General features: G+C 47.9%; 2 protein-coding genes across 3 annotated transcripts; one reads left to right on the forward strand and one right to left on the reverse strand.

The window, feature by feature from the left end:
- Nucleotides 1-604: 604 nt before the first annotated feature.
- On the reverse strand, nt 605-6677 carry mettl3 (methyltransferase like 3). Of its 2 annotated transcripts, XM_019871381.1 has the most exons (12): nt 6426-6677; nt 5977-6176; nt 5455-5907; nt 4376-4551; nt 4096-4306; nt 3970-4026; nt 2691-2821; nt 1577-1615; nt 1385-1493; nt 1255-1320; nt 1076-1188; nt 605-993 (listed from the first exon to the last, which is right to left on the reverse strand). In XM_019871381.1, exons 1-12 carry the CDS (start codon nt 6538-6540, stop codon nt 867-869), a joined length of 1797 nt encoding a protein of 598 aa, XP_019726940.1. In that variant the 5' UTR covers nt 6541-6677; the 3' UTR covers nt 605-866. The 2 variants fall into 2 exon arrangements, with proteins under 2 accessions (XP_019726940.1, XP_019726939.1); XM_019871380.1 differs by lacking the exon at nt 2691-2821 and having other exon boundaries at nt 3839-4026; nt 6426-6675.
- A 201-nt stretch (nt 6678-6878) lies between these two features.
- Nucleotides 6879-9562, forward strand: ttc5 (tetratricopeptide repeat domain 5). Its single transcript, XM_019871382.1, has 9 exons — nt 6879-7114; nt 7448-7580; nt 7668-7879; nt 7950-8100; nt 8192-8283; nt 8357-8560; nt 8780-8994; nt 9062-9206; nt 9288-9562. The coding sequence occupies exons 1-9, from the start codon at nt 7073-7075 to the stop codon at nt 9405-9407; spliced, it is 1314 nt and encodes a 437-aa protein (XP_019726941.1). The 5' UTR covers nt 6879-7072; the 3' UTR covers nt 9408-9562.
- Nucleotides 9563-12088: the final 2526 nt, after the last annotated feature.

The following is a 12088-nucleotide window of genomic DNA, read 5'->3' on the forward strand; positions in this document are numbered from 1 at the left end:
TCTTCCCTCCATCAAACCATGTCTCCTGTCAACAATAGGCCGAGTTCATGGTCGCTTGCTTTCCCCAATAAATGCAGCTTGCTGGCTGTGCATTCATCCTTGTACTTGACCGCATGCACCAGATTGCTTTTCTGGGTATGAGCCATCCGGTCTTTGTGGTATGAACAGGTTTCAAAGGTACCGGAATGCTGCGCTAGTTGAAAATCCTTCAAGGTTAAAAAGCGGATAATTAACATTTAACGGTGTGCCTATGGGGCTGCCAATGACATCTGCATTAACGTGATAAACAGCTTGAAGTCTCTTTTGCTTCTTCTGCCATACTGTCGCTTTTTGTGAACGGAGTCACTTGCCACCATACAGCGCTCATACCTCAAGTTTTCATGGCACATATCTCAAAAACATAGGTGGGGTCATTCGTATCTCGAGGTACCGCTATCAACTCAGATAATCTCACTCATCTGCCTGCACTTGGTCTGAAACATGAATGGCAACAGGCGGATATTGAAGAAAACCAAGTGGCTCCTTGGGGCCCCAAAAAGGGGTAAGCATATTTAAAAAAAAAAAACAACACATTCAACAGAAATATCAAACTCTGCTCAGGGCCCATTGCCCGTAGTCATTTTCTGTTAAAGGAAACACATTGAGACATTGGTTACACTTAAAATAGCACTACGTATGTATGTATGTCAGGTAATTGCGCGAAAAGGCGGTCAAATCTATTTCATTCATTCATCACATTACGACATAGAGTTCATCAGAAACCAAGACTTACATTCAGTTTAAAAAAAATAGCAATTCATAGTTTGCAGAGTATTAAAAAACAGTGGATGGAAGCCGTGATGCGTGCTGGCTGCATCCACCGCGTGTCAATTATGTGGCGTCTGCATGTTCTTGGGTTTGGAGATGACGCCGTCCGGGTAGCGTTCCTTGAAGCGGGCCACCACCTCCGGATCCAGTAGGTGAATCCCGTCCAGCTGGTTCCCAAGCGTCACCCTGGGAAAGCGCAAAAAAAAAAAAGAGCATAGCACAACGGGCGCACACGGAGCAGATGTCGCTTTGGAAAAGCGCCACATACCAGTTGGGCTGCACGTTGTGCGGTCGACCGAAGAGCTCGATCTTCCTGGTTCCCGGCGAGAGTCTCTCGATCATTCCGTAGATCTCGTCGGGTTTGTGACTGGTGGAACGGACCTGAGCGGGACATTAGACGGTTTCTACACAGCATTCTCAAGCGGGTCGGGAGTGTCAATGCATTACCTCGGCAACGATGACATCACAGTCCAAACCTCTGTTGAATCCCTGAGGGTTGCCTTTGACGCCCACCTGGACAGAGACAGGTTTGAAACACTGACACGATGGCCGAGACCTACGGCAGGCGGCAACGCACCAGGCAGTGCTCCTTCCCGTGATTCAGCCAATGTCCTGTTCTTCCTGTCCGGATGATTCTCTGAAGTTGGTTGGTCTTAACCCAGATGATTTCATCAATACGTTCATAGCTGGCACACGAGGAGTTTGGTCATGCGCTTTTGCCAAGCCATGGAAGGCATCACGCCGGCAGCGACGCGGCGGCACCACTTACCCCCACAGACTCAGACACTCCCTCCCCAACTCCATCGCTCTATAAGAAATTAGGGGAAGGGAAAAAAAATACTTAAGAAATGAAAATCATATATTGAGTGACAAAAAAGAAAAAAAAAACTTTTTTTACCAACGTGTCATTCATGCTATTTTGACGTCGCATTTGAAACACAAGGCATTTCGATTATGCGCTGTTTCAGTTTGAGCACTAGGGGGCACTGTGTCAAAAGAGTAAACAGACATGAGACGCAGTCGAATGTCGAGTCGGAATACGGATGCCGTGTTCCCTCTGTGTTAGCTACAAAATCCATCCATCTATCCATTTGCTAATCCGCTTTATCCTCACAAGGGTCACTGGGTGTGCTGGAGCCTATCCCAGCTGTCTTCGGGCAGTAGGCGGGGGACACCCTGAACCGGTTGCCAGCCAATCGCAGGGCACACAGAGACGAACAACCATCCACGCTCAGAATCACACCCAGGGACAATTTTGCAGTGTTCAATCTGACTGCCATGCATGTGTTTGGAATGTGGGAGGAAACCAGAGTACCCGGAGAAAAGCCACGCAGGCACTTGGAGAACATGCAAACTCCACACAGGAAGGCCGGAACCGGGATCGAACCCGACGCGCTAACCATTGAACTACCGGGCCGCCTAGCTACAAAATGACGCGACTAAAAATAAATATAAGACAACTTTCTTGAGAACAGCACAAGTTCAAAAATGAAACTGTGACAGGACAATTGAAGCAATGCATCGGTTCTTATTTGACGAGCGGCACGGCGCCACGACTCGATTGACAGGAGCACGATCGGTTCCGGCAAATAGTTATCCTGGCAAAAGTCACCGGGCTTGGGGACGGCCGTGGCTGGGTAGTGGCACATTTGAACCTGCGCAATGTGCGTGCAAGGCATCAGCATGCACTGCAACGCCAGCGGCACATTTTAGGATCGGACCCAAGAAAAACATCAGTCAAATGCATGACAGAAAAGGTGCCTGTTGAGCGAGTAGGAGGCTCAGCCAATATAAGCGTGCGTGCCATTGTTCAGATTAGCACCACCTGCACCTTAATTTGAGCCAGGAAAAGCTCTCAAAAAGGCGGCGTTGGCTGCGATTACCCGCCGGTCACCCAGAGGAAGAGGAAGCCGTCATCCTGCAGGACGGGAATGTTGAGTTTCCTCATCTCGTCGTCCGTCAGCGTGCCGTAGGGCAGCTCCATGTGGATGTCCCAGGGCGGATCGGCCATCACCACGGCAAACTTGCCCAGGATGCTTTTTTTACCAACGTGTCATTCATGCTATTTTGACGTCGCATTTGAAACACAAGGCATTTCGATTATGCGCTGTTTCAGTTTGAGCACTAGGGGGCACTGTGTCAAAAGAGTAAACAGACATGAGACGCAGTCGAATGTCGAGTCGGAATACGGATGCCGTGTTCCCTCTGTGTTAGCTACAAAATCCATCCATCTATCCATTTGCTAATCCGCTTTATCCTCACAAGGGTCACTGGGTGTGCTGGAGCCTATCCCAGCTGTCTTCGGGCAGTAGGCGGGGGACACCCTGAACCGGTTGCCAGCCAATCGCAGGGCACACAGAGACGAACAACCATCCACGCTCAGAATCACACCCAGGGACAATTTTGCAGTGTTCAATCTGACTGCCATGCATGTGTTTGGAATGTGGGAGGAAACCAGAGTACCCGGAGAAAAGCCACGCAGGCACTTGGAGAACATGCAAACTCCACACAGGAAGGCCGGAACCGGGATCGAACCCGACGCGCTAACCATTGAACTACCGGGCCGCCTAGCTACAAAATGACGCGACTAAAAATAAATATAAGACAACTTTCTTGAGAACAGCACAAGTTCAAAAATGAAACTGTGACAGGACAATTGAAGCAATGCATCGGTTCTTATTTGACGAGCGGCACGGCGCCACGACTCGATTGACAGGAGCACGATCGGTTCCGGCAAATAGTTATCCTGGCAAAAGTCACCGGGCTTGGGGACGGCCGTGGCTGGGTAGTGGCACATTTGAACCTGCGCAATGTGCGTGCAAGGCATCAGCATGCACTGCAACGCCAGCGGCACATTTTAGGATCGGACCCAAGAAAAACATCAGTCAAATGCATGACAGAAAAGGTGCCTGTTGAGCGAGTAGGAGGCTCAGCCAATATAAGCGTGCGTGCCATTGTTCAGATTAGCACCACCTGCACCTTAATTTGAGCCAGGAAAAGCTCTCAAAAAGGCGGCGTTGGCTGCGATTACCTGCCGGTCACCCAGAGGAAGAGGAAGCCGTCATCCTGCAGGACGGGAATGTTGAGTTTCCTCATCTCGTCGTCCGTCAGCGTGCCGTAGGGCAGCTCCATGTGGATGTCCCAGGGCGGATCGGCCATCACCACGGCAAACTTGCCCAGGATGGACACGTCCAAGTAGCGGATGTCACAGCAGATCCACTGTCGGTCCAAAGCAGTCAGGTCAGCTTGGCGGTAGGCGGCGCCTAATGGCGTCACGCTTTTCCTCACCTGAGAGGGGAAGAGTTTGCCCACGTTGCTGTCGGCGTCGCCGTGCAGGCCAAGCTCGGCGGCACCCGGCTGGGCCCCCGCCGGGCTCCCCTCGGCTTCGGGGGGGCTGTCGATCTCATAGTGGACGTACTTGCAGGTGTCCATGTGGAAACACGTATTGAGGAAGGAACAGTCGCCCAGGTTCTCGTCCGTGTGATTGTTGATGATGCGCCTGGGAATGAACGGTGACAAGTCAATTCAGAGTCTGCCTTGTGGTCATCGGAGCAACAGAGAAACAGACCGGAAGTGGAGTTTGGTGCACGGTTGAGGCGTGTCCGCAGAGCGGACGCACTCCTCCTTGGTGCCGTGGTCGCAAAACTCTTGTACTTGAGCGCGGCCGCGAGAGCGAAACTTCTCCACTATAGATTGTTCTTTGGCTGTGCTGGCATTAAGCAGCTCCAGGATTTCTCGGCTCACCTGTATTAAAAAAAAAAAAAAAAAAAAAAAATTTAAAAACGACATGTCACAAGTCAGCATAAATGGCAAGTAACCAAATATAATTAGTTTGTTATCGAATTGTATCTGTATTTACTTGAGGATGTACTTTTCAGACAACTTTTTACTTTTACTCCAGACATCTGAAAACAGACAGTCTGCACTTTTTTACTCAAGAGACAAAATGGGCTCTTTTCAACCTGCGCGGATGATGACACGACGTCAGAAAGATGTAAATAGGGGAAACTTGAGCTCATAGCGCATGACTCAACAGATTTGGAAGTTACTCTCCATCCATGAACTTATTCAAGACTTATGCCAGCTACACAAATGATTGGTGGTCAATGTGTTGGGTCTTGTGTTAGCAAAAAAAAGCACAAGCTTCTTCTCTGTCTAATCTGCAAAAAAAAAAAAAAAACGTACCGAAGAAGCAATGTGTATTTTTATCAGTCATTTTCATGACTTAGCATTTAGCATTTTTTGGTTCGTCAAGTCAGTTGACATTAAAGCTCTTGGAACATATTTTGATAGCATAAGAAGTCCAGCCAACGCTAGCTAGCTCTAATGCAACATGTAACAAGATGTTTGTTTTTTTTTGTCTGGACTACGACGATAAAGGCTAAATGATTAAAAGAACTATTTTGTGTTCAGAGAAGTTGTTTTCTACTTGTGCCGAGTTACAAAAAAGGGTATGGGATGTAATGTAGAGAAGTAATCATGTTTACTTTTGTGCTCCGATACATTTTGAGAATTGGCCTTTTTTTTTCGACTTTGACACAAGGATCTGTACTTAAGTACAGTGTGAGTAATTATACCCCCTGTGGGAGACACATGACGAGTCAACGTGGATTAAGGGCAATGATCCCGCTGGCCGCCTCATCTGACCTTCTTACTCTGCTGCTCTTTTGTGGACTGCTGGTTGAGCAGGCTTTCAATTTCCATGTCCAAGTGAGACGAATGACTTTTACTGCTCCTGCCTTTCTTGTCGGCGTTGCTCCCCGATGCACCAAGCATGCCCGACGTCTGCCAAGACGCCGCCGGCAAAACATTGGTTGTGGCAGCGGCTGCAGGGTGGGGAGGAGAAGCGGAGCCCTGCACCGAAGGCGAGAAGCCAGGACTTCTCGTGTTCTGGGACTGCTCCTCAGCTTTTCTCTTGACTCCCGCCCGCGGGGCACCGGCACCTGATCCGATCATAGCCCATAGTTTGGTATGGTCCACCGCTACGACCACCGTCGTACAAGAAGACGACAATGCCGGCTGCCGCACTTCGATGAGCTCCTGAGCGGAGAACTTGAGCAAAAGACTCTGGATGCATTCATGAGCGACGGCCGTCTCAGACTGTGAACGAGACCACAGAAATTATATCGACATCCACATACCACGTTCATGACGTTCTGCTCAACTCACGCCATTCACTTCTTTGGTGATAGCGAGCGAGTCCTTCGGCAGAGGGAGACTGAGATCCGACAAATAGGCCAACATCCTCTTCTCCAATTCAGGGTCTGGAGGTTTCGCGGTGTCCTCCCGCGCGCCGCACGGAGCCGAAGCGGCCGACGGGGCCGGGCTGTCGCTCCTGGACACGGGGACGTCTGCACTTGTGGTCACCTCTGACACACAACACACGTGAAAGTAAAGTCATCAATGAATACATTACCTATTGACAAAACAATCAATTTCCAAACAAACTCGCCCCAAAATGAGTCCATTTTCGACGCGATTCGGTGCATTTCTTTCCGATTTAATCCGCTTCAATTATTTAGAGGCCAAATATAATTTATACAATTTATGGATCAAGTTGGTGTAAACTGTAAAAGTCTGAAGGTGGCAACGTGAGAAGCGATAACACCGCATCTTACCAGAGGCGGGTTGAGTCGCGTTTGACGTCGGCTCTTTCCGCCGCCGCTGGAGCCTTTCCCGCAGGGAGTCCAGCTGCTTCTTGTGCGCCTGGATGTTGCTCCATGTGTCTGACATGGCTACTCGAACAAACTATGCTGCAGCAGCAGCCGTGATGTTGGCGAAAAAGCCACAAAAATAACTCCCCCTAATGAACATACAATGCGGAACTTGCGATCGCTGCAGCGTGTGGTGCACAACTCAATGTTATCCGAGTAGCATCCTAATCATCCGGAAAGTTTCCATAATTAGCCAATTTTCGATCATAAATTACCTACACCTGTTCCAAATGTAACTTTATTGAGTCGGCGATTTTAACATTTTGAATCCCATGTCATGCGTCGAGACTTGAATACCGAAGATTAATGTGATGATGTTCCGAGTCGGAATCATTTGGCGTGCGGACTGACCTCACTTCCGCTATAGGCTAAATCAAAATCCTTATTTGTGAAAGCCATTTGCGCAAATCTTTGTTGTTTTTTTTTTCCTCACGGGGAAATGAGTCGTATACATCCTCATTCAAAGTGCGGAGTGTTGCTTTTAATGCTCAAGTCGTGACGTTTTTTTTTTTGACAAGCTTAACTCATTTTGTTGCAGACTGAGGAAGAAGATGGCGGAGGAACACAAAAGCAGTGAACTCCAAGACATAAAGGCAATTCTTTTCCGCGTTTTGACTGGTGATAAAGAACTACTTGGCATTCAGTTTGTTTTTAATGCGTACCTTTCACGCGGTCAACTTCGTATCCTGAACAGCTAAAAAAAAAAACCTACGTGTGTGTGTGTGAGCAGCTCATGCTTTGTGAAGGATTAGAAGACTGCTTGAAAAGGGTCCTGAGATTTAAAAAAAAATCTATAACATACACTTAATGCTGATTTTATTTGACTGGTTGACTCAAAAGTCCCATACGTGGGCGCAGGTATTTGTTTAAACATAGGATGACAAATTAAATAATCGATTGGTCTTTACTCCTTTTTGCTGTTGCAGGAGTTGGTGGATGAATTGTACAATTACAGAGACTGTTACTTTGAGACTCACAGCGTGGAGGAGGCGGCCCGGAAACAAGAAGATGTCACACTCGAGTTGGAAAAGGTGCTGAAAAAGCTGCAGGAAAAAGAAGGTAAAGTAGCGAGTGCGCTGTGTTCGACGTGGCCAACTTGTTTTCATGTTGTGCACTACCTTGTTGCGTGCCACATGTCCCCCCCAGATTCCTACAAGCACAAAGCAGAGTTTCTGCTGCTGAAGGGCAGGTGCCTCAGCGTAGCCCCAGATTTCAGCGTCGCTGCAGAGGATTGCCTTTCCCGCGCTGTCAAGCTGGAGCCTGGCTTGGTGGACGGCTGGAACACTCTTGGCGAGCAGTACTGGAAAAAGGGCGACCTGATGGCTGCGAAGAACTGCTTCACGGGAGCCTTGCAGCAGGTACACGACGACGCGAAAGGGGTGGACGGGGGTGCACATCATTACTCACCTTTAGCGCTCCTCCTTTTAGAGCAAGAACAAAGTGTCTCTGCGCAACATGTCCATGGTTCTGAGGCAGCTCCCAGCGGCGGACGGCGACACGCACGGAAAGCAGGTTATGGAGAGCGTGGACATGGCCCGGCAAGCTGTCCAACTGGACGTCGCTGACGGGACATCCTGGTGTGAGTGTGCCGAGCGTCCAAAAGTTGAGACGGTTTCAAATCCAATCTCTCTATTCTCCGCCTGCTCTAATTGCCTGCTGTGTCTTTGCAGATATTTTAGGCAACGCCTATGTATCCCTGTTCTTCTCTTGTGGACAAAGGCCGCAGTTTTCCACACAGGCTCTAAGTGCCTACGCGCAGGCTGTTAGTACATACGCACACAAATTCATCCACAAATGAATCCATCCTTGCTCAAGTGTTCCTCCTGCCTTCCCAGGAAAGAGTGGACCGAGCCGCCGCCTGCTACCCAGAGCTGCACTTTAACCGAGCCATCCTGTTTCAGTACGAAGAAATGTTTGGGTCGGCGCTGGGGGGCTACAGCCGCGCGGCCGCCTTGGACCCCGGCTGGCCAGAGCCTGCGGAGAAGGAAAAGCAGCTGATGGAGTACCTCAACAACGTCACAGAACTCTGTCAGAAAAAGGTGGGTGCGCTCTTCTTATATGTTAACAATTTCATTTCGAAGGTACAACTTTATTCTTGTTGTAGTGTTTCGGTCAAAAGATAGGACTACAGAAAAAAAAAATTGATTTATGTGATTAACCCTCACGATCATATCAGAGCTTTTATTTAGCCTAAAGCCAGGAGTAGGTTGGCATTTTTTCAAATAGGTTGAAGGGAGCGTGTCGGACGGTGTTCACAGGGGAAGGTGAAAGCGCGTCGTTTACGGAGCATGCTGTCCAACCTGAGCACGTCGTCTCTGGGCCCATGTTCCTCTCCCGATTTTCGCTCATGGACGGGTCGCGTGGGCAGCCTGGAATCGCGGCCATCATCCTCGCTGACGCACGGCCTCAACGGCGGCGTGGCCGCCCTGGGGAAGGTGGTGTTCAGTCTGGCGTCCCAGGATCGCATGGCCTTGTAAGTCGGGCCTTCTCTTCTTTTCTCTCCTCCTTGTCGCCACGCTCCATCTTTCTTTGCTCTCCAGTACGTTCGGCATGGTGGACAGCGAGGAGACGTGCGTGGTGGTGATGGTGTACAACACGGCCGACAGCTGGGGGGTCCTCATCGGAGACACGGTGGTGGTTCCCGAGCCTCGGGTCAAACGACACAGCATCACGCACAAAGACAGGGTGAGCGTTGGCGAAATGGCTCCGTCGCGGACGGGTCTCCTATGGCTGAAGTTGCGTTGTTTTGGGGTTTTTTTTTCCCAGTCGTTTGACTTCAAGAGCATCCGAGTGGACTCTCCTTTGTTCCTCATCGTCAACGGCAGGACACAAAATGCCCAGAGTCTCATCGTTACCTCCGTCAGCTACAAGCCTCAGAGTGAATAAGGACCAAATGGAGCGGACCAGTTTCGTATGTTGTTTTGTAAATAATTCCCGGCCGGCCGTCACGTTATTGTTTTTTTTTTCTTTATATTTATTTGAGTGTACATTGTTGTGGAGGCATCAACTGGTTGCAAAATAAAGTTGAATGTGCAATCCTGCTCGTGGTTGAACTGTTTGGAGGTTTAGTTGGCTCTAATACATACTCACTATTGTATCGCTATTTCAAATGTCATATGTTCGTTGACGTTTGTTTCTGAGGTTGACAGTGGTGCTTAAAAATCTTGAAGTGTTTGAATACACTGCAACAGGACCACAAGTCTAAAACGAAGACAACTCTTCACGTCATGATTTGCGAGACGAAATGTATGTTTCGCTCCTCAATCAAACACTGAAAAGCTAAACTGCCAATCGCTGTCTAAGTGGCAGAGCTGCCAAGTGGAACAGAAAAAAAGCGCATTACTATGATGCACATATGAAGTGTCAAAGCCCCATTGAAAAATTTTCTAGATAAGAAAATACAGTTTGCTGCTGCGATGTGCCCAATGTTAAAACTATCAAAACTGTTGATTTTTTTTTTTTAATTGAAAAGGGAACGAATTGGTTGTTTGTTAATAAGTGAAATATATTAAGTAAAAATATAGTTTGTACGAATATCTGATTATTCGATGGAATTTTCAGCAACAAAATCCTTGCTTACGGACCCTGGTATTAATTTGGAAATAAATGCTCCTCAAAATTTGACAATCGCTCCTCAAATTAAGTCTTGGATAAGCAAAACTGCTCTTCAAAGAAAAACGTCATTTTGAGCTTTGCTCTTTGTTTCAACAATAAATAAATTAAGATGTGCAGCTACGAGCATCTCAGGCTATGGATTAAAATGTGCGCTTTGTAAACTTTTGAAAGCCCAAGTGATCAATTTTGCAGTACTTTTTGCACAACTTGTTCTTGAACGGCAAATATCACAGCAGGTATTTGATCCGTGAACGGACCAATACCTGCATGCAGCAAACACTTTTTTTCCCCTTCAGCTCCTTGTTGAGAAGTAAGTTGTCCAAAAAGTGCTAAAACATTCAATATTAGACGAGCGATCAAAAGTATGTAGAGATTCGACTGCGTGGATTTTACGCATTTTTGATTCATCTTGAAATGCTTGATCTGAAAGCCGACCATCCGTGACGTTTTGGGAGCCCCCCTCGTGTATTTTTCGAGCGGGCTTTCCAGCTGTTTCATGGTTCCGCCCATTCAAATTGGCAGATGGAGAAAACAACCAACAAACCAACATTTTTTGAAAAGCAAGACATCGCCGGCGTTTGTAGATTCGAGAAAGCGGGGCCGCTCAGACACCTGCCCTATATCCTCCACCACCTTAAAGCGATGAAATATATCCTTTCATAATCCATCAACAAGTCATTACAGACATTAATCGGACTCACTTTCTTCCCCACAGGGTGGTAGGTCATCTCTTGGGACGCAGAGTTCTTCTTTCTGCTTCCTCGTCAGGCAGAACGAATCTGTGGTGGCGAGCCAGCAAGTACAGGACGGACGGACAGACAAAAATTGGACAGTCGCATTTGAAGAGACCCAAAGAAAGTCAATATCTAATCGAGGCAGGAAGAAAATGAGACACCGATTTGAAGCTATAGTCGTGAGGCCGTGGCAACTAATAAAAAAAAAATTAAGTCTAATTTAGTCCGTAGTAGTAAATAGGATATGTAGACACACTCGCCTAACATATATATAGGCAGCCTGAGATAGGTTCCTTCTCAGTGACGGTGTGGATGTTGAAAATGGCGCCAAAGGAAATGTGGACTACTGTACTACATACACCCGGCATGTACAGTATTTTGTTTAGCATGCGAAGAAACTTCATATGAATTGTATCTTTGTTTGCTAGATACTGTACGTTGACATTATTCACATCTTTAGCCAAGTGGATAGCAACATCTTTGACGAACCATGGATGTCTTTATCATCTTTGAGCCGTTGTTTTATTTGCTATTCACTTTCCACAAACGCTAAGATACACGATACAAATTCGTTAAAAAAAAAAAAGAACCCACTGTAAACGTTCTGCAAAGTGAAATGTTGGGAGTAGCATGGCGAGTTGTTGGTTATGTTATTATTATTATTTCATGTTTTTTTTAAGAGATTACCCTCAAAATAGTATACGCAGGTAACGGAAAGTGACGTCAGCGAATCCTGACACCTGATTGGAAAAGAGGAGGAGACTCGTGCTGAGTTCGCCTTCATTCAAACTATCGAAGGCACTTTGAGCACTAAACCCCCACCCCCAAAAAATGGCAGCCGAGGTCGGTGCATTTCCTCGCACAGGTTCAACATGTCCCCACAGTCTCCTTCTCCTTCTTTTATCCAAAGCTACGCACGGTACGAGAGGTGACGAAGTGAAAGGGGGGCATTGTGCAGTGCGCCGCGGCCTGGGCTTCAGAGTGAACCGAGATGGGGGGGTTGGGGTGGGTCGATGCTCACTAGACTGTGTCCTGCACGTCATTGTCACATCTTGCCATCTATTCGCCCGCTGCCACTTAAATAGAGCCCAAACGCATCAATGCGCGCGCGCGCGCGCGCTGCTGCTGCACGCGGGGCCGCCCTCGCTTCACACATTGGCTCCAAAAAGCATTTGCAAGTCTTTATTTTCTCTTGGCATTTTGTCTCACGGGGACGGG

The sequence above is a fragment of the Hippocampus comes genome, unplaced genomic scaffold (genome assembly GCF_001891065.2).
Source record: "Hippocampus comes isolate QL1 unplaced genomic scaffold, H_comes_QL1_v1.1 scaffold83, whole genome shotgun sequence".
Taxonomy (NCBI): domain Eukaryota; kingdom Metazoa; phylum Chordata; class Actinopteri; order Syngnathiformes; family Syngnathidae; genus Hippocampus; species Hippocampus comes.

Bases quoted from the DNA above. Each gene is read 5' to 3' on its own strand.
- ttc5 (XM_019871382.1), top strand. From the start codon at position 7,073: ATGGCGGAGGAACACAAAAGCAGTGAACTCCAAGACATAAAG. The intron at 8,101-8,191 runs GTGAGTGTGCCG...GTGTCTTTGCAG, and splicing joins CGCTGACGGGACATCCTGGT to ATATTTTAGGCAACGCCTAT. The intron at 8,561-8,779 runs GTGGGTGCGCTC...CGGTGTTCACAG, and splicing joins CAGAACTCTGTCAGAAAAAG to GGGAAGGTGAAAGCGCGTCG.
- mettl3 (XM_019871381.1), bottom strand. From the start codon at position 6,540: ATGTCAGACACATGGAGCAACATCCAGGCGCACAAGAAGCAGCTGGAC. The intron at 2,822-3,969 runs GTGATGGCCGAT...AAGTTTGCCGTG, and splicing joins TCCTGGGCAAGTTTGCCGTG to GTGATGGCCGATCCGCCCTG. The intron at 1,494-1,576 runs GTAAGTGGTGCC...CTCGTGTGCCAG, and splicing joins GAGTGTCTGAGTCTGTGGGG to CTATGAACGTATTGATGAAA.